The sequence below is a fragment of the Vanessa cardui genome, chromosome 10, assembly GCF_905220365.1.
Source record: "Vanessa cardui chromosome 10, ilVanCard2.1, whole genome shotgun sequence".
NCBI classification, from domain to species: Eukaryota; Metazoa; Arthropoda; class Insecta; order Lepidoptera; family Nymphalidae; genus Vanessa; species Vanessa cardui.
Window position 1 is genome coordinate 9153792 of NC_061132.1, and position 20604 is coordinate 9174395.

General features: G+C 33.4%; 3 protein-coding genes across 3 annotated transcripts; 2 read left to right on the forward strand and 1 right to left on the reverse strand.

Annotated features, from left to right (window-relative positions):
• Positions 1 to 693: 693 nt before the first annotated feature.
• Positions 694 to 8423, forward strand: LOC124533162 (neurogenic locus notch homolog protein 1). The gene is made up of 11 exons (XM_047108330.1): positions 694 to 990; positions 1817 to 1880; positions 3836 to 4048; positions 4396 to 4487; positions 5163 to 5244; positions 5617 to 5708; positions 5851 to 6015; positions 6204 to 6426; positions 6709 to 6842; positions 7366 to 7513; positions 8061 to 8423. The coding sequence occupies exons 1-11, from the start codon at positions 946 to 948 to the stop codon at positions 8273 to 8275; spliced, it is 1473 nt and encodes a 490-aa protein (XP_046964286.1). The 5' UTR covers positions 694 to 945; the 3' UTR covers positions 8276 to 8423.
• A 1102-nt stretch (positions 8424 to 9525) lies between these two features.
• On the forward strand, positions 9526 to 12205 carry LOC124532763 (exocyst complex component 8). The gene has a single exon (XM_047107824.1). It carries the CDS (start codon positions 9657 to 9659, stop codon positions 11700 to 11702), a length of 2046 nt encoding a protein of 681 aa, XP_046963780.1. The 5' UTR covers positions 9526 to 9656; the 3' UTR covers positions 11703 to 12205.
• On the reverse strand, positions 11989 to 19641 carry LOC124532764 (vacuolar protein sorting-associated protein 33A). The gene is made up of 11 exons (XM_047107825.1): positions 19429 to 19641; positions 19163 to 19362; positions 18353 to 18532; positions 17922 to 18042; positions 17512 to 17665; positions 16914 to 17077; positions 16366 to 16536; positions 15502 to 15627; positions 14400 to 14585; positions 13298 to 13421; positions 11989 to 12400 (listed from the first exon to the last, which is right to left on the reverse strand). The coding sequence occupies exons 1-11, from the start codon at positions 19543 to 19545 to the stop codon at positions 12117 to 12119; spliced, it is 1827 nt and encodes a 608-aa protein (XP_046963781.1). The 5' UTR covers positions 19546 to 19641; the 3' UTR covers positions 11989 to 12116.
• Between the last annotated feature and the right edge of the window lie 963 nt (positions 19642 to 20604).

A 20604-nucleotide genomic window follows, 5' to 3' on the forward strand; every position in this document is an offset into this window, starting at 1 on the left:
TTGTAATAATTAAAACATTTGTATCAATCATATATTTATGATATGAAAATTTTACTTTAGTGTATTGCTTTTTTTTATTTATCCGATCCGCCCGGTCGGAAATAAGTTTACAAAAATATTATTTAATTGTATTCATATTGTCTACATTCCCAAATTGAGCTTTGAAGAAATACATAATTTCGTGCCATTTTATATACTTTCAAGTATATAAAATAAAAGTTTGCAGTTATTCGCTCGCTTTGTAGGGGTTAGTTGTTAGTTATCATCATTTCATTATCATTACATAGTATTAAACAAAGTCGCTTACTGCTGGCTGTCTCTGTGTTTACTTATATCTATAAAATTACACAACGAATTTCGATGCGGTTTTTTGTTGTTGTTTTATTAGATAGAGTGATTTGAGTGGAAGGTTTTTGTGTATAATACATATACTATATACCAAAGAAATACTGATACTTTTAGAAGTTTATTTAGAAAGTAAAACAATTGGAAATAAAAATACAAATAAGTGATAAATTCAAACATTTGACTATTACTAGATGTAACTAATTAGGTATTATGTGTAATCTTATATATCATTAATTTAATTCATAAGATATATAAATTCCGCAAGCTATTGCTTCATTCACTTCTACCCGGAATTGTGTGAAGTTAACCTTGTTTATAAGTTCATGTATAGGTTGTCTTGTTAAGTGAATATGTAGTATAAATACGCTCGCTCCTTTTTAACTAAACTCCAAAACATTTAATACATAAAATAAAAAAAAATAACAACAATTAGATCATCATTTTATTAAAACCTATTTAACAATAAAAGGAACTGTGAATAATTAATTATTGACGGATATGAAATGATATTTTAAAATGCAGATTTTGGCGGCAGTTAGTCAGTCGAATTCGCGATGCGTAGGCGCCGCCAGCTGGTATAAGGACACTGTCTAAGAGATGAAGGCACGTTTTCCTCCTTGCGACACACACGGACGGACAAGTGTAAGTCGCTGTTTGTTTATTACGATATTTTTTTATAATATTATTTTTATAAGTGTTTCGAGTGCGTTAAATTTGGCTAAGTATAATGAAGTGAGGTGAATCCATGTCTTTTTTGTCACTTAAGAGATTTAAAAGTTTAATTAAATTTTAGTTTAAAGTTTCAATTAGTTAGATATAAATAAAGTTTTATTAATTTGGTTCATAATATTTATTACGTATTTAATAGTTAATAAAGTAGTTTTTTTTTAAATATGGTATGTTATTAATGATTACGCGTTTTATGTACGATTAATGCCTAATTGAGTTAAAAAAAGTTGCATACTGCGTTAACAAGAAATATTAATATATTAAATTAATTAATTTCCTATATTAGCGAATGGTACTGTGCAGGTCTCATATTATTTCTCTGTCTTTAATATTATTTTTTCGACATTATATATCTAAACAGTACAATGGTATTCATTATTCTCATATTGACGTACCATTTTAAATATTAATTGTATAGCTATGGGTTAGCCAACCATTGTGCTCACGGATAAAGTCGCTTAAACAATTCCTTAAAGGTTTTTTCCTATAACAATGAATAAAGTAACTCAAATAAATCGTCTAATTAAACAAATGAAAATATTTAGTGCTTATGTACGTATTTTTAAGCACTGTGGGGATAACAGCACGTGCTAATATATATGCTAATATGCAAAAAATAGCGTTATCATATATCATTAAATTATAAACCACAGTTCAGTTTTTATTTTAATTTTTTGTATACTTTTTTAATATTTATTATTTTAAATAATAATTTTGAAAACGTTACCTTTTGTTTTAGATGGAGGGGAAACTTTTTTGTTTAGCGTCTCTGGCGCTGTTGGCATTCGGCCAGAGTGTTGATGGTAAGTACCTACATTTATATGAATAAGTATATTCTAATCGAAGAAATAATTAAGATATACAAGCCTCATATTCACGTATCCGACACTGTATGATGTAAGATTTGTTATTAGCAATATTGTACAACATTGACAGATTATTAATAATACCAGGTTATTACACTTAACTACATACCTATAGCCAATTTAATTTTACATCCAAAAATTCAATTACAACTATGTTGTCATTTAAAACTTTTTTGCAAATCTTTAATGAAATATATCGCTTAATAACATATTACTTACGTTTCAATTCTATGTCAAATATTGTTTATTCGACTTTTGTACTCTTGTTGCTGAAATTGACGATATTAAATAAATACATATTGTTCTGCAGTTCTTTTAACAATAAATATTAAGTACATAGATTTAAAACCTTTACTAAAAATTTTTTGCTTACTATTGATTACCTACTAGGGTCAAATAACATATTTTTTGGGAATGTGATGTCGTTGTCATAACATATGTTGTTTTTGCAAAACACACGTTAGCAAACAACCACGCTGTATCGACCCACATGGATTATTTAATAAATAATCAATCATTATTATATGTCTTTGTGTCCGTAGTACTCATATTTTATGCAAGCTTGACTAGAACATTTTTATTCTCCGACACTGCTTTATTTAGTATTTTAATCATTCTATTTATTCAGCCGTTGTTCATTATAATTTATACAATTTAAAAAAAAATCTTGAGTATCATACAATATTAACGTGAACGGTAATTCTGAATATTGATTTATGTCGTGATGTACTTATATATTTTTTTATAATAATTTGTTGCACCAAGGTAATACATATTTAACAGGTAAACTATGCCTGCGAAAATTATATGTATATAATCTATTGATATAATTAAATTGGGGTATCTCTTTGTAATATTAAAATAGCCCTTTTTTAATCAATTCATATGTATTATTAAAATAACATTTTTTTACAATTTTTGTCTGTCCAATTTTGACGGGACTTTCATTGGTAGATAAACTGATTTAATAAGGAGTTCCTTAGGCCACAACAATTTTTTTTGTTAAATTCAAAGGCGTACAAGGTCGCGGGCACGGCTAGTCTAAAATAAATCTTAAACACAAACGATGATGAAATAAGAGCTTTACTATTTTTTGTGTTTGATCATACTCATCACCCACGATACTAATGAACAATAATATTTACATATGTATTTGTATCGTCGTTAATCAATCGGCCACGTATTGTTACATTAAACTTCCGAGGTCCGCTGCGCGGACAAGGACAAAAGGTCCTGTGTGGGCGATAACTCGTTTACACCCTTATACGGCTATCCCAAGGTAGCACTGAGGCTTCACGATCTCGTAATGTAATGTGATTATGCAAACAGCTTGCGTTGCTTGATATTGGCTGGGACGGACTTTAGCGGCCTCATTGGTTGAGTGGTCAGTTCACCGGCTGTAGGTTCGTAGTTGCTATGTTCGATTCCCATGTCTAGTTTCTGAGATCTTGATGATCAACTTCTGGGTCGATCAATAAATAAATATTGTGTCAGCCTAAGATACTGGTACGTTGTTTCTAGTTATATTTGATTGCTATTCCACAGTGTCGGATTTAAAGGTCTGGAGGCCCTTAGGAAACAAATGTAGTGATGAATTAATTTGAATATTTCAATCAGTAAGCTTATACTTATTTACTTGTATCGGTATCTTTTAAAACAGTAATTATTGATAGCTATATCTAAATTTATTTAGCCCTCCCCTAAATCCGGCCCTGCCCTTCCATTTGTGTCAATCCAATGAGAAAATATAGAGTGCACTTGTGTAATGCGCACACATTTAATGTTAGTTTTCGTAAAAAAGGCCCACGTGACCGAAGCCTCTCAGTAGGCGATCGACATCATTATTCCTTGCACAAAAGAAACATTAAATTAAAACATAATTATTTTTCTAGCCCAACGTTATTACAATTACAACCCACGTGGTTACTACGGGCGCAACTTGTACGAGCACGGAAGGTCCATCTCGGACGAGCTCGTCAAGTGCGGCCCCAGCACTTGCGGAGTAGGAGCGCACTGCACGCACGGCAGCGTGAGGCCTGTGTGCGCGTGCCTGCCAGGCTACTCCGGAGACCCGCTGTCCCAGTGTGTGAAAATCGAATGCGTTGGTAAGCAATCATATATGTGAATAAAACAAGCTTCACAAGGGGGCATTGCTGATGCTAAATATACTACAGAATTTGTTTATATACGTCATCACAATAGAAACTTCTAAAATTATCTTTCTCTATTTTTGTCTATGTGTTTTAAAAAACCTTCCTCTCGAATCACTCTATTTATTAAAAAAAAAAAACCGCATCAAAATCCATTGAGTAATATTAAAGATCTGAGCATACATAGGGACAGATAGCTTTAAACGACTTTGTTTTATACTATGTAATGATATTTTATTTGTTATTCTCTCGATTCATTTGTATATGTGTTATCATTTTATTTAATTTTAATTTGTCTACAGACAACAGCGAATGTCGTGGACACCAATCCTGTGTCAACCAACATTGTATCAACCCATGTGAAGGAGCTTGTGGAGTCCGCGCTAATTGTGACGTAAGAACGATTTTGGAATATTTATAATAGAGAATAGACTAGTAGGCGCCCGCCGCTTGGCTCGCATTTTAGGTTGATGGTTGTCATGTGTCAGGCAAAAAAGTAGCGTATGTCCTTTCTTGAACTTGAAGTTTGCTTCATACCAAATTTCATTAAATTCGGTACAGTGGTTTGGTCGTGAAAGAGCGAAAGACAACCAGAGTTAGTTTCACATTTATAATATTAATATATATGACTAATTATTATAAAAATATATGTTAATCTAAAGAATTTACAGGTGTCTATTTTCAATAATAATTTATTGTGTGTCTATTTTCAATTTTGTAGGTATTAGTTGCTTTTTTCTAATTATTAAATATTTTAATTTCTTCGTAAATGTTTAAATTCAGCCACTGTTGATTCGTCGTAACTCGCGAGGTCAGTGTCGTTATAAATTGTATTATTATATATAAAAAACAATCCCTATATCTTAGATTACAAGAGCTAATTTTAATCTTAGATCCGTTAGAATTAGTCGATTTCCTTTCGATTAGTCCAATAAAAACTGAAATAAGAAGCAGAGTAGCTTCCTCGTTGAAGTCTTTTAAAATAATAGGTTTCAAATGATACATATGATATAAATTAGGAATAGGTGATTTTTGTTTTCCAGTGTGTGCTTATAGATCGGTTTTTCAGGTTCGACAACACGTTCCAGTATGCTCTTGTCCCGCCGGATACACCGGAAACCCCTTCGTCGAGTGCCGTATTGCTGATCCCGGTAAATATACTTTTGGACAATAATCAGGATATTTTTTTAATTTAATGATAAGTGTTTTTTTTATCAAGTTTACTACAATAATCATAATATATTATACTGAAAATTGGTAGTTGTTATAAAATAAATATGTAGTTTTAATAATATACAGCTTATGGCAGCTTCGTAGAGTTTTGATAAATAAAATGTTAAGATTACTGAATAAAACGTATTTATATTAAAAACCAGTTTATGAATAGGTAAAGTTTTCATATTAGAAAGTTTAATATCAGTGTGCTAGAGATTACCGTCAATATACAAAACAAATAATGCGACAGTTATATATTTATAATGTAAGTACAACATAAATTATACTTAACAATAATAAAATTCCAGAAGAAGCATGTCACCCGTCTCCTTGTGGACCAAACACCAAGTGTCATGTTGCCAATAATCAGGCTATTTGTACCTGCCTTCCTGGATACCGGGTATGTAAAATAATACTCGTTTTTTTTTAATTTTTGTAGAGAGATCTTGCCTTTAGCAAGTTTTTTTATTGGGCTGTTTTTTGACGATCATAATAAACTTTTTTGTATAAATTTCGACCGATTCACACGTCGTTCCTTATAGGGCAGTCCATTGAGCGGCTGCAGACATGAGTGCGACTCCGACAGTGACTGCGGCACGCAACAGTCTTGTCGCGACTTCAAGTGCGTCAGCCCCTGTAAGGATTGCGGTGTCAACGCCGACTGCGAGACCGTCGCCGCGCACCGGGCCGTCTGCAAGTGTCCCAGAGTAAGTGGAGAACTAAATCAATTAAACCTTTAAATATTTCATACAGTAATTAATATAATGGGAATTTGTTTTGTTGTGTATGTTCCCTGCAGGTGCAGTTCCCAATAATATAGATGTATTGTTTGCATATAAATACATACGTTGTAAGAAGAAATGAAGACAATTAAATATATCTGTCTATATATCAGGGGTACCACGGCGATCCCTACCGTATCTGCACAGCTGAATGTTCATCTGACAGCGAATGCCCAAGCTACAAGCCAGCTTGCGTGTACAACGCATGTATAAACCCTTGCACTAACGCGTGCGGTGTCAACGCCGACTGCAACTTGCGCGGACTGACGCCCGTCTGCTCCTGCCCTAAGACCATGACCGGAGATCCATTCACCTTCTGCAGACCTTTCGAAGCGCGTGAGTAATACGCTTATGAGTAATACCGTGTTAATCGATACCATAAATAGCGATTTAAAAGTAATGTAATATGAATAGGAAGTATTATTATTTATTTTATTTTTGATTATGTCGCACCACGAACAATTTTAACGTAAAAATGTTATTAAAAAAGATATTATGAAAGAAGTTTTGTATTTATGTACATAGGTTAGTTGTAGGGTTATTTAATGATGCTACTACAACTTATCTTTTCACAAATCGACAAATTGAAACGGGCATTTAAATCATAATCGTATGCAGGTGACCTCTGCGAGCCCAACCCATGCGGCACCAACGCCAAATGCACCCCCGGCCATGACCGCACGGGCGCCGAGCGGCCTGTGTGCACGTGCCCCGCGGGCTACATCGGCAACGCGCTCTCCGCCTGCGAGAAGGTATACACAGACACAAAGCTCTCGACAAACTGCGACGAAAGACTGCAACGAGGTCTAACCACTTGACCCCTAACAATTATGTCTCCTTTCATGATCGTGATTACCCAATTTGTTACAAGGCAGTTGTGACACAATTGGCAAACTAACACCTATATCTTATGGAACGCAAAAGATGAGCTTAAATGTCATGCGAGTATTGCAGTAATACAAATTGCACCGTTTGTGAATTTGCGTGAATCCATACTAATATTATAAAGAGATAAAATTTGTTTGTATGTCCAACCAATTCAATTTTTTTCACTGATAGAAGGCTAAGTTATTCCTGGGTGTATCATACACTTTTTATTGACTAATGAATGCACCCAGTCGAGGCCGGGGTCCATTAGTTATTAATATATACATGCGCTTTATATAAGGGACTGAAGTCTATATGGTCGTAGATCGTGAAAGAGGCAATATCATTGCGGTGGAATATACTTCGGATCTCTACACTATCGTATTTTAAATCGAATGCACTGTACAGGGTGAATGCGAGCTGGACTCCCAGTGCCCCGACCACCTGGCGTGCGTGGGCTACCAGTGCGTGGACCCGTGCCTCGGCAACACGCAGTGCGGCTCCGGCGCCGTGTGCATGGCGCGCCGGCATATCGCCGTCTGCACCTGCCCTGGAGGTAACTCGACTCACCATGGTTCTGTGCTTATTTTCCGAATATTTCTGGACTAAAGCGTGTCATCATTTTTATGCATGTTTATTTGTTCAATGACTGCCTTGGATTTCAAATAGACGTGGGCCAATGAGATACAAATTTCAAACCTGTTACCCTATTAGTACCCTAGCTGTAGTCAATGTGCGTGATTTAGGTACTGTGAGGCAAGCATTTAAAGTTCTAGCTTTTCCTGACACTAGAGTGTTTCGATGTAACAGTTTAGCAATAAAAAAAGACTGGCTCGATCAATTTGACTCATCATGGTTCTGTGCTTATTTGCCGAATATTTCCGGACTAAAGCGTGTCATTTTTTTATGTACTCAATCACATAAGGTTGCTTTTCTTATTGTTTCTAGATATTTCCAAACTCAAATCTTAAAAGAAAGTTTGAACATTAATTATGTACCTACTTTGTGAAATAAATTAACTTAATAATTGTAAAATTTAACTATATTTTTAATTTATGTGTATACTGTTAATGTTTTGTTAATATTATTTTTATTCTCAACAGATCACCATGGAGATGCCCTGGTAAACTGCTACCAATCTCACTCTGAAGCCGCATCAACTCGTTACTACAGATACAAACGGAACGGAAACTTTACTGAGTCAGTAGAGTCTCCGGCAATCCAAACTGATCTCCCCATCGACACTGCCAAAGTTGAATCGACTGACAAAGTTGAATCAACTGACAAAGTTGAATCGACCGCTGAAAAGAAAGAATGAACTGCCCGCACCTACCTGTAAAACAATAACTGTAACGAATTAAATATATTGATCCTATGTTTTAGATTGTCTATTGTCTGACTTAATTTTCTTTAACATGTGATCGATAAAAATAATAGATTTTAAATAAACTTTTTTCATGATTTCATTATTATGTTTTATTATCTTTCCGAATTTATGTATTCATTATCAAATGTTATAAAAGACTAGATACTTCTGTCCTCATTTATTTTACTTCCAAAGTTCCGGTAACAATTCGTCGATGTTGAGAAAACAGTGTTTTTTTCTTAAGTCTAAATCTGTCTCATCAGTTCAACGTTATCTTCGATTGTACAATGCGACTGAATTTTCGTTTTAAATAAAAAATAGGTCCTCATTGAAAGAGGAACACTTTAAACTAGAGTAAAGAGTTAGTTTAAAGAGTTTGGAAAAATTAATGAGAATATTCCTGTGAATTTTTATAAAAATACATAACAGTATTATGTATTAACGCTACAAGCTTTTATAACACAGGTATACAACTTAAATTTAATATATTAGTTATATTACATACTTTTTAGGACATTTAAATTAAAGTTTTTTTATAGTCATTAATTTAATAATTCATTTTCGTTGGACATGTCAGTTTATTAATTTTACTGAATTGCCTTTTAATGTATTTAGTACTTCACTAATGTGACCTACCTATTGACCACACTTAAAGTAACGCTTGAAAAGATTTTAGCCTATTATAGACTAACGGTATTGTGAACAGAACAGTAGTACCCTACATTATGTGTACTATAAAGGAAGTCATATCGTCGTGAAACTTGTCTCTGTACTGTTCGTTAAGCATTGAGAAGCCTTGAGTCAATCCTCATTAAAAGTCTTAGTCCAAAAGGCTAAAAATAAATAAGTTATTGTAGACGACATTGACATTTGTAATTATAAATGTTTTGTTAGAAATAAATTACACCTAAGCCACTGTTTTTCAGTGTGACTGAAATAATTAGACTGTAAATTTAGAATTTTGGTCACGATGTGTATAGCGGCAGTAATAGAAGAAAAATTCTTAATCGAGCTGATGCGGAGTAAAAAATATATTATATTTATATATTTAATTAGACCATATGTTTCGGATTGCGTCATTTTTGTAAGTTGGTAGATCAAACGTAGTACAGCAAAAATTTTAATAACTCGTGTAAAATAAAACGCTATGTGACATTAGGCTTTGTGACAACTGACGCAAAAGATATTTGCAGTTACGAAACGTAATTTGACGTTTGATGGGTTGATTTGATGATTGATACGTCCTGTCGTTCGATTATCGAATGATGTGAGATACAGTGTTTTTTTTTTATTATAAAATATTTATCGATATTGTAAATATATATGCGAAACCATGTCAGATGTTAACATGGAAAAGTTCGCGGTACCAGAATTTGTACCCGAAAGATACGTAAAAGAGTTGGCAAAGTCATGTGTCGGAGGGGAGGAGCTAGCCCAGCAAAAGGAGAAAATCAAAAATTTAGCTGAAGAAACCGCAAGTGCCCTGAAGAAAAATGTTTACGAAAACTATATGCAATTCATCGAGACTGCCACGGAGATATCCCACTTAGAAACTGAAATGTACAAACTCTCGCATTTGTTAAGTGACCAACGAATTGTTCTTACAACATTATCTCAAGCTTCGATTTTAGGCAATGAAAATACGTTATCGCGAGAGTCACTCGATAATCATGACTTAGAAGCCGAACGAGCTGAAGAAGAACGAAAGAATAAGCTAATTTTGATATCTGAGAAGGTTGAAAGTTGCATTAATTTACTGGATGTTCCAGAAAGACATTTGTTGCACGAGGGTGACCTCTTAGAGATTGATGCTGAAGAGAACACTGCTTTACAAAGAATGCATGTTTATTTGTTCAATGACTGCCTTATGTTAACCTCTTGGATTTCAAATAGACGTGGGCCAATGAGATACAAATTTCAAACCTGTTACCCTATTAGTACCCTAGCTGTAGTCAATGTGCGTGATTTAGGTACTGTGAGGCAAGCATTTAAAGTTCTAGCTTTTCCTGACACTAGAGTGTTTCAATGTAACAGTTTAGCAATAAAAAAAGACTGGCTCGATCAATTTGACATAGCAAAAAAAATGCACATTGAGAAAGAAAATTCAAAACAAAAGAAAAAGGATTCACAAGAGAAGGTTAAACATGAGTCTCTAGAATCACCTAGTATTTCTGTGGAAGAGATACCCTCTCCACAAGTCACACCCCTTCCCGATTGGCTAGCTGATGTCACTGAGGAGTTAGATGTTTTGATTGTGGAGAGACATTTTCAAAAAACTTATGACTTGATGTTGTCTGCTCAAAAGACTTTAAGTACAGAAGAATTTATAAACCATCCCCAGAGGGATGATATTTTAAAAAAGATTGAGCAGAAACAGAAAGCTTTGACTGAAATTTTACTTAAAGAACTAGATGTCACTCATAACTGGAGTCCAAGAGGGGGTTTGCGTTCTTCACGTCACCCAGTTTTAATACTCAATAAGTTTAACATGACTAGTCAAGCTTGTGAACTGTTTCTAGACATATGTAGTCACACAGTCAAAGCTCATGTTAAGTCGGTACAGCTCGAGGGCTCTATCCATAGCTACGTGAAACAAGTGGGAGAAGTGTTCTTCTGTTCACTGAGTGATGCCTTAACAGAATTTATTTCATTATTCCCTAAAAATAAATTAAGTGCTTTTATAGTGTGGGCTAGTATGCAACTTAGAATTCTAATGAGTCAAATTATTAAACAAGTGTTTACACCACAGTGTGCTTTAGAGTCAGTCTTAGAGTGTGCACAAAGTTTGAGGGAGCAATGTAATCTGTTTTGTGAGTTTGGTTTAGATTTAAGATTTCAGATGAATAGCTGTTTAAGAATGCCGATAATAAAAACAATGAGAGAACATAAGGAAAAAATTGTGGATTCAATGAAGACTAAGGTAATAGAGGACAAGTGGACGCCGGTTAATATGCATACAAAAGCAGGAGTCAATAAATTTGTGTTACAAATGGAAAATCTGGGCTTGTCCTTAGCTAGGTATGTTATAAATGAAACGTGGGTGGACTTATCAAGTAGTACCATCTGGTTTGCACAGTCAATTCTAACTATACAAAATATTGGCCTAAAAATTGTTACAAAGGATATGATGGATGTTGTCGATGAATGTATATATGCTATATTTAATTCACGCCTCATGTGTTCTTTGAGTAATGACACGAGCTACGCTCAGAAGAATTTTAGGTTTTTATTGGATACAGTAATGCCACTCATGTTGAAAAACTACAAAAAAGAGGTTGGTTATGAAAATGAGAAATTATTAGATTTAGCAAAAAAGTTTGGTGTCAATATAGCACCACCAAAGAACATCACAAAGTACACAAGCAATGAATATTTATGAGAACAGTCAAGTCCAATTACCGTTGGTGTGTGAAAATTATTTTTATTACGCTGAAGCTTTAATAATGTAATATATAGATAAGTAAGCATGCAAGATATTTGTAAGTTTATTTAAACCGATCAAATTAAAATTTATATTATATGCAAGTTAAATAATATGAAATTTTAATAAACCAAACTCATGGTTCACAATGGTTTTGTTTTTATCTATTTATCTATATAACATAGATAAATTAATCTTATCGTTTTAATTAGTCAACTTATGTTATAAAAATTAAAATGCAAAATACTTTTTCATTAATGTATTTATTTTTGTCTTAGTTGTAGTAGTTACATGAACGACTATAAAATAATAATTTATTACTTTTTTATAATATATTCTTAAATAAAAAAATTACAAGTGAACAGACACAGATTATTCAGCTTCCATTAAAGTTTCAATAAAAGTGTTGCCATTAATCAATTTAGTTGTAAGCACTACAAATTCAACATTAGAGTCTTCTTGTTGGCTGATGGTCCTCAATGCGGATATCTCATGGTATGTGCACCCGCCAATAAAAAAGACTAGGATAACTTTCGGGTTTTCTATAGATGATGAATTTTCACTCGATATGGAGTTGCGCCGGATCATACGTGGTTGCAGACTCTGTAGTTCATCTAGCATTGGACCGGGAAGTGAACCCAATACATCTGCTATACCTAAAAAAAATTTACACTACAATGTTAAATAGGTTAATTAGTAAATTTACATAATGAGGATAACATAACGTCATCATTTATTCGATTACATGAGTCATAACATCAAAAGAATAATTGGAATGTTTTGTAATACCAGTTGTTATATTTCTGATAACATTTAATCAGTAACGAGTTATTTATAATACAATTATCGTTGTAAAAAAAAATAATACAGTTTACTGTTTTATTTTTTAACATTTTAGTTTTAGTATATTTTATATGTGTACACCGACGTCAGTCCGAATTTTGTTCATGTGTGCGTAGGCATCCACTACCCAGCTTAACGAATCTTGAGAGGGTAAAACGAGCGTTGGAAGATAATGATTTAAAAATTTCGTGCGAGTAAAGTAGCAGGTTCTGCTATTCAGGCATAATATTACAAAAAAAAAAACTAGTTGAGTTCAATGTTGCTGTATTGTATGTAAATTAAAACAGCACCCAGAGCTTATGAATAGGATTAAATTATAACACAATTAGACTTTGAACGCCCTCATCTCTACGGGTAAGATTTAAAACAGTATTTTATAGTACAATTCTTACATTGTACGAGGATGAAACCGACAACAACAACAACAGCCTGTAAATTCCCACTGCTGGGCTAAATTCCTCCTCTCCCTTAGAGGCGAAGGTTTGAAAAATATTCCACCACACTGTTCCAATGCGGGTTGGTGGAATACACACGTGGCAGAATTTCTATGAAATTTGTCACATGCAGGTTTCCTCACGATGTTTTCCTTCACCGCCGAGCACGAGATGAATTATAAAGACAAATTAGGCACATGAATCAGCGGTGCTTGCCTGACTTGACTCCAGGATGAAACCAATAATAGTATATTACAAAAACATAATAATGATTACCTGTCCACCCCTTATTTTTTGCAATGTGCTCACTAAGGCGTACAGTCAAAGGTATATATTTGCTCGAGAGATAACTCTTCTCCTTTGCATCTAGATCCGATTCATCTACGGTGAGATGTAAAGTCTGGAAAGAATAATAAATGATTACTGTGTTATAAGGTTGCAAACAATTACATTTCAAAGAACTAAAAATTTAAAAAAATTGTATCAAAACCGTTAGGAAAGACTCGTAGAGAAACGTCTTAATCACAACAAGCACTGGAGTGCGTGGTCGAGTATTGTGTATCGGTTTTCATGGATACGCCACTCCCGAGGTCCCGGGTTCGATTCCGGCCGATGTAGAAAAAGTTTTCAATGTTGTCATGCGTCTGGGCATTTGTGGTACCGTAGTTACTTCTGATTTTCCATAACACAAGTGGTTTAGTTACTTAAATTGGGATCAGAATAATGTATTTGATGTTGTCCAATATTTATTTATATGGCATAATTTAGAGCAACAATTATTTCTTATTGCATTGATCTCAAAAAGCCCTGGGGCACCTCATCTTTCCAAGGTTCGGATGTTTTGCATCCCTTGCGTGATCTCGGAATAATCCATAACATCATTGTACATGCTTAGTGTGAATAATTTATATCTTTTTGTGCGGCAACAACAACAACAGCCTGTAAATTCCCACTGCCGGGTTAAAGGCCTCCTCTCCCTTTGAGGAGAAGGTTTGGAACACATTCCACCACGCTGTTTCAATGCGGGTTGGTGGAATACACATGTGGCAGAATTTCTATGAAATTTGTCACATGCAGGTTTCCTTACGATGTTTTCCTTCACCGCTGAGCACGAGATGAATTATAAACACAAATTAAGCACATGAAACAGCACTGCTTGCCTGGATTTTAACCCGCAATCATCGGTTAAGATGCACGTGTTCTAACCACTGGGCCATCTCGACTCCCACTGGGCCATCTCGACTCCCAAAACTATGTAAATGGAAGCATCATGAAGGAATCTGTGTCGGATTAAATTCTGCCACGTAGATAACGCATCACATAGCATAAAAGATTCAGCATTAAAATTTATTTACTAATGAGGACAAGGAAAACTAACCTTTCTTAATACAGCATACTGTCGGGTCCCTGTCTGAGGTTTCAGCAGACCACACTTCTCCAGATTGCAGATGGTCAGCCAAGTATTAAGTCCATACACTTGAACGAGTTCTCGTTTGTAATATTCTAATACCTTTGGTTTCAAACCTGATCCAGTCACACACTGGAGACAGATTAATCGAAGTACCTAGAATGTATTTCACATATTCAACAACAACAGCCTATAAATTCCCACTGCTGGGCTAAAGGCCTCCTCTCCCTTTGAGGAGAAGGTTTGGAACATATTCCACCACGCTGTTCCAATGCGGGTTGGTGGAATACACATGTGGCAGAATTTATATGAAATTTGTCACATGCAGGTTTCCTCACGATGTTTTCCTTCACAGCTGAGCACGAGATGAATTATAAACACAAATTAAGCACATGAATCAGCGTTGCTTGCCTGGGTTTGAACCCGCAATCTGCGGGTGATGGTGAAATTAAGATGCGCGTGTTCTAACCACTGGGCCATCTTCATTATATTCAAATTAAAATAAGAAAGCATTATTTAGTTTTTGCTATATTTTGTTAGGATGTATGATTCGTTTCATTTGCACTTAAGATTGGACTTTTTGTGTTGGAGTACCACATGATATTAATTGACGTCTGTGAGTACTGTTAGCAGCGACATAGAAGTTGTTTATCTTTCAGTTAGTTTATCTTATATGATTTGAAATGAATTTAAGAAACGAATCGTGCTTGAGGAATTTTTGAATTGCAAAAGCAAGTCGGTCTATCATTTGAAATAAAGCTTTGAGTGTAGCAATAAAATTTGCTATTGTAGTTTCTAAACAAAAAAAAAATTAGGTAATTATTTTCATTATGTGCTTTCTTACAAAAACGATAAATTTTATATTTTTATTGCTATAAATATTAAGATATAAATTTATTATTTATTTTTATCAAATTTAAGCCATTGTTTTTCTGACGTTACAATGAACTTTATCTGATTGTCGTAATAGTATTTACTATGGACTACAGAAAGTTTTTGTACAGTATATTTGTAAGTTATTTAAAATTCCTTTATAAATTTCTAATAATTTATAAAACATATAATGTTTTACCTTAGTTAGAGGTGCCTTTTGCGCAATGAGATCTTCTATAAACGGGCATACTTTTTCATTATCAATGCAGTTTAAGAAATCCTCTTCACATTGTATTGTATCGTGAAATTCAAATGAATCTGTAGTCTGTAAAATAATATTTATAAATTAACCAACGCCTGGCTCATTGGGCCAAGGTCATTTAGCAAGTTACGGAAAATATACTCTTATAGAATAAAGAAGCTGAATTTGTCAGTGGGCTGGTTACATACGTCAAACCGAAAGTATAAATAAAGTTTTTATCCAGTAGAAATCGCGTCTAGATTGTAATAGGGCTGAAGTCTCGATTCAAACAAGAGAGCTAGTGTATTGTTGAGGTAGAGCAAACAAAGAAATTTATTTGACTTGTTTTGGTAATTACATTACATTTATTATTCACTATAATGTATAGTACGACACAACTTAGTTGTCGCATCGGCAAAATTCGTAAAACCGATCACATCCGAATTGAGTCTGCGATCCCAAATTATCAATATTTATTTCTCATGCGAATATGATTTTTGTACAAACGTAATAACTTGTAATATCATATGACCTATTATATTCGTCAATTTGACACGTCGATTTACATGCACTTGTTTTCTCTGACGCGTGAATCTATAGCGACGAATAGCGTTGAACGGCGCGATAGAGCTATTTCTATTGGTTGTGTAAATCGGCAGTAATCGGTTTTATTTTCATTCCATTGCATTTTCCAATGCTACATCTAACTTGTGTCGTACTATACCTTCATCGATTTATTAACCTCATAAATATTTCACTTACAATAAACACAATATTATATTAAGAAAAATTTGCCACTCCAGAATAAATATTTTTTATTACCTCTTTAATATATTCTGCAATCGCAGTATGCACGGCCAATGACTGTTTATTGGCCAACATTTGCGGCAAACGCGACACGAACTGTTTTATTTCCTGCACAGATTTATCATTGTGTCTCTCGTCCAGTTGTGTCTTGATAACGCGAGCTTTCTTTGATAACGCCGCACCGACCTAAAATTGGAGAAAATTAAAATATCAAAATTCGTAGAATAGAAACTTATGGAACGAACTAATAAGTACCGTTAGCAACGCTATTCTCTGGAATATTGTGAAATATATATTATACAATTAGTTAAATTCCATAGACAATTATTACGTTTAGTTACTAATAACTTTTAATCAATGCAAAAATTCCAATTTTTTTGATATTTTTGGCTTAATTTTTTTTTTTTTTTTTTGTTTATTTTACAAGGTAAAGGGAACTGAGCTGGCTCCTTTTGTAAAAATATGTAACTTTTTATGTTTTGTGTGGCAATTACTAAGAGAAAAATCAAATCAATCAATCAAAGCATTTCTTAAAGGTAATATAAGCTAAGACAGACACTTACCGCGGTAAAGTTACAGTCCCTTAGTTCTGTAAACAGTTCCTCGCCGGAGTTAAGTATTATGCGTTTCCTCTCACGCGCGGTCACCTCGGGACTCGCGTCGTCCGGGCTCACGAACTTGTGACCCGGGAATGTTGCTGTTGTGCTCTTTATACCGTATAGCTCATCTATAATAAGTATACAAAAATCGTCCTTAAAATAATAAGAGCAGCAGCAATTTTTTGAAAAAAAAAGTTCAACAAATTTAAGACGAAAATTTATGCAAATATCCAGGGTCGTCTTTAATCTATTGGAGGGCCTGGCCATATTAGAATACTGGGGCCCCTATGACTTTGATAGAACACTATTTTGTGAGAATAGACAAAGTAACTTTTTTTTTTTTTTTAATAGACAAAGTAACTTTCATTGTTCTTCAATTTGCGAATAAATAATGCTTTCTTGAAATACATAGTTACTAATTTATTACCATCAGTAATTCAGAATGTTTCAAATTTTTGCAAATTTCAACAATATGCAGATTTTAATTTGATCTGGGGCCCCTATCGAAAGGGGCCCCGTGAGAGGGGTTTGCAAATATCGGATACACTAATGGCAAACTTACCAATCAATCCCTCATAGTTGAGTTGAGTAGACATAATGCTAGTGAAGTCTATAGCACGGTCTAAGAGCAGGAGCTGGTCGATACAAGACGTGGAGACGCCCCGCGGACTTGTGCCTTGCTCCTCTTTGTTCAGGCGACAAAGGAGGTCCCACACCTATAATAGACAATTTTTTTTTTTAAATAAAATAATCCTTTTTTTTTTGTTTGAAGTGTGAGTAAGTAATTAGTAAAGAATTACAGGCTTAAGGGACATAGTATGTTAGTTACGAAGGTATGCAGTCCAATGGTGATATAAGAAATAGTTAAGGTTTTATACAAAAGTTGGAGGGGCACAACATCTGAATTTAAATGGTTAGTGGCACATTGATGGTGTAAAATCTATTTTATGAAACTAAAAAAAGGATCCATACTTGTTTAGCAGCCTGCCCCTTTCCGTAAACTCTAGGAATTATACCATACAAATGCTGTATAGTGCGGAGTGCTTGCGCTGCATTATATAAGCATGTGGGATCTCCTTCCAAATAATTTTCTCTAAAATCAAAATGTCACAAGTAAATATGACAACATAATATGACAATAAGAATAGTTAAGATATTATGTGCCTACATTTCATATATTATTTCATATATCCTACATATCTATATATTTATTTTAATTATAGAATATAGTTTGTACTTGTATTTAGGTTGTCAGGTGTTACTTCATTCCAAATTTAATGAAATTGGGCTTTGGTTGGTTTGTCCATGAAATAGCAACAGATAGACTGACAGATAGAGTTACTTAGCTACAATATTAATATAGATATATACAATAAAATAGCAGATTACTATGATTACCTTACCTGAAATCATTTTGTAGTTCCAATGACATAACATCACTGTCGAAAGGAAATATATCGCACTTGAATTCCTGGAGCGAAAGATTGGCTAATACACTTCGGTTTTTCAGATGTTTTTCACAGAGTTCACTCTTTCGTGGCACAAAGAAGAGATGAAATTCAACTCGTGAACTTTGCTTTGACCTAAGTAATACAAATATCATTATGGTATAGTTAATGTGAATTTTCAACTGGATGTTGTGGATTCTAAATTTGCTAGCAAGATAGTTTTATTTACAATTATCATGTTGAAGAGAAACATTATTAGAAAATATGAATATTGCATTTAAGTGCAAAAACAGTGTATTATTTATTAGTGTTATCACTGGTATGCTACCTGCTTAATGAATATTAATCATGTTTCATTTGTTACTTGTGATGAATTAGTTATTTTTTCTAAAAATGACATAAAAAAACTATTAATTAGAATAAAAAGTTGGTAACAAAATATTTTTCACGTGTATTTCTTGTGTTCATCAACATTGGGTTTCGATACATGGATTCTCATGCAATCTTTTTTTATCTTAATTTTCTACTGGTGTTGAATCACGTGTAGTTCTTAATGAAAACAGCTGTAAATATTAATCCAGCAATATCTCATTTTTATAGTAATAATTAAAAGTTGTTTATTTATTAATTAACTATTTGTGGTGTCAGCCCTTCTATTTCTAGATTCACTTCACAGAGCACTCCCTTTGAACTGAATCTGATCATTAATCAAGATGAATACCAATACAGTGTTTATATATTTTTTTTATTAGATATGTTACAAACCTTAAAGAAAGAATGTAATCTGCAACAAGATCCATTAGTACAAGCTTAGGCCGAGCGATAAATATGATGTGATTGACTGATATTGTAGGCAGACTGCCTGGTCTAAGGGGAAACATGTCAGCTACTTCATGTTCTTTCAATAGTGAATATTGAGCTACCAGACCAACTGGACCAGCAAGCCATTCATCCCAAATTATTACCTGAAATAATTACCAGTTAGATTTATTTTTAATTTAGTCTAATGAACATAAATTTAATTTACTTACTTTTTTTCCTTCGCACATTTGAAGGAGATTTAATAATTCTTTTCTCATCGTTTCTTGCAGTATTGCGACGTTCAATCGACCACCTGATAAATGTGTACACATTTTTGTCTCCTTCATGTTTTGTTACTTTAACAAACTTTATTCTTTACAGTTTATTTAAAGGTACTTTGTCTGTTTACCATTTACTAAATATTTTTTGACTTTTCTGAAAATCATGACACTGACACATTGTGTCATTCTTTTGTGTTTGAAAGGGTAAAGGTGTTAAGCCAGACAGCCAATTCTTTAGTAAATTAGATCAATTTCCCTAAGTTATATTTACTTACTAATAAATAGGGTTCTAAGGTGGACCAATTTTAATAGTAATTGAATTATTGATAAGTTCTGGTAATGGTATAGTTTCAAATAATTTGTGAATTAATTTTTAATATCGTATAAGAGCCAACTAATTACAGAGTTGAATAAGACGATACTGGTTGATAAAATTGAGCTATATATTGTCCATATTTTTGAGACAAAAGTATAAAGACCGAAGAAGCAGACAATATTTTTGAGTGAAATATTTCTTTTAGTGACAGTAAAAATTGAAATAAACATGTCAACTTTGATTAAAACTTATTGTTATAATCAAAGTTGACATGTTTATTTTATATACATCATTTTATAATGTTTTTACCGGGAATTTTAAAGATGTTATAGAAAAAGTATGTAAATTTTCTTGTACTTTCTTAATTATATAAAAACAAGGTATTTATTATTGTTACACTATCAGCATTTATGTATAAAAAGAAATTGTCAAAATTAGTTTCATTATCGTTCATGTTCGTATTCAAAAAGTGCAATTTAGTTTTATATTTTGATATTTATACCAATTGTAGGTACAACCGAATATTAAAAATATTAAACAATTAACTTCTTAAATAAACAAAAAAGAGTAATAACTAAGAGTAGTAAAAAATAATAACTATGAATTTAATGTAAAATATGAAGGTAGAAGGATGTAGGATATATAAAAAAACAGGGCTTACTCTCGTTGCGGACAAACCACAGTTATGAACGTAACTCGAGCCATCAATTTCGATCTATATATTTATAAATTAAACAATAACCACGAATTATATGTGAAAGAAAAAAAGGACACAGTATGTGTATATAAACAATATTAATATAATTTCA

What these genes read in the sequence shown, in the direction of transcription:
- LOC124533162 (XM_047108330.1), top strand. Translation starts at nt 946, where the DNA reads ATGAAGGCACGTTTTCCTCCTTGCGACACACACGGACGGACAAGT. An exon ending in ATTCGGCCAGAGTGTTGATG is followed by an intron (nt 1,881 to 3,835) that starts GTAAGTACCTAC and finishes TTATTTTTCTAG; the next exon opens with CCCAACGTTATTACAATTAC. An exon ending in TGTGAAAATCGAATGCGTTG is followed by an intron (nt 4,049 to 4,395) that starts GTAAGCAATCAT and finishes ATTTGTCTACAG; the next exon opens with ACAACAGCGAATGTCGTGGA.
- LOC124532764 (XM_047107825.1), bottom strand. Translation starts at nt 19,545, where the DNA reads ATGAAGGAGACAAAAATGTGTACACATTTATCAGGTGGTCGATTGAAC. An exon ending in AGGGGCAGGCTGCTAAACAA is followed by an intron (nt 17,666 to 17,921) that starts GTATGGATCCTT and finishes TGTCTATTATAG; the next exon opens with GTGTGGGACCTCCTTTGTCG. An exon ending in AAAAGGCACCTCTAACTAAG is followed by an intron (nt 14,586 to 15,501) that starts GTAAAACATTAT and finishes AATACATTCTAG; the next exon opens with GTACTTCGATTAATCTGTCT.
- LOC124532763 (XM_047107824.1), top strand. Translation starts at nt 9,657, where the DNA reads ATGTCAGATGTTAACATGGAAAAGTTCGCGGTACCAGAATTTGTACCC.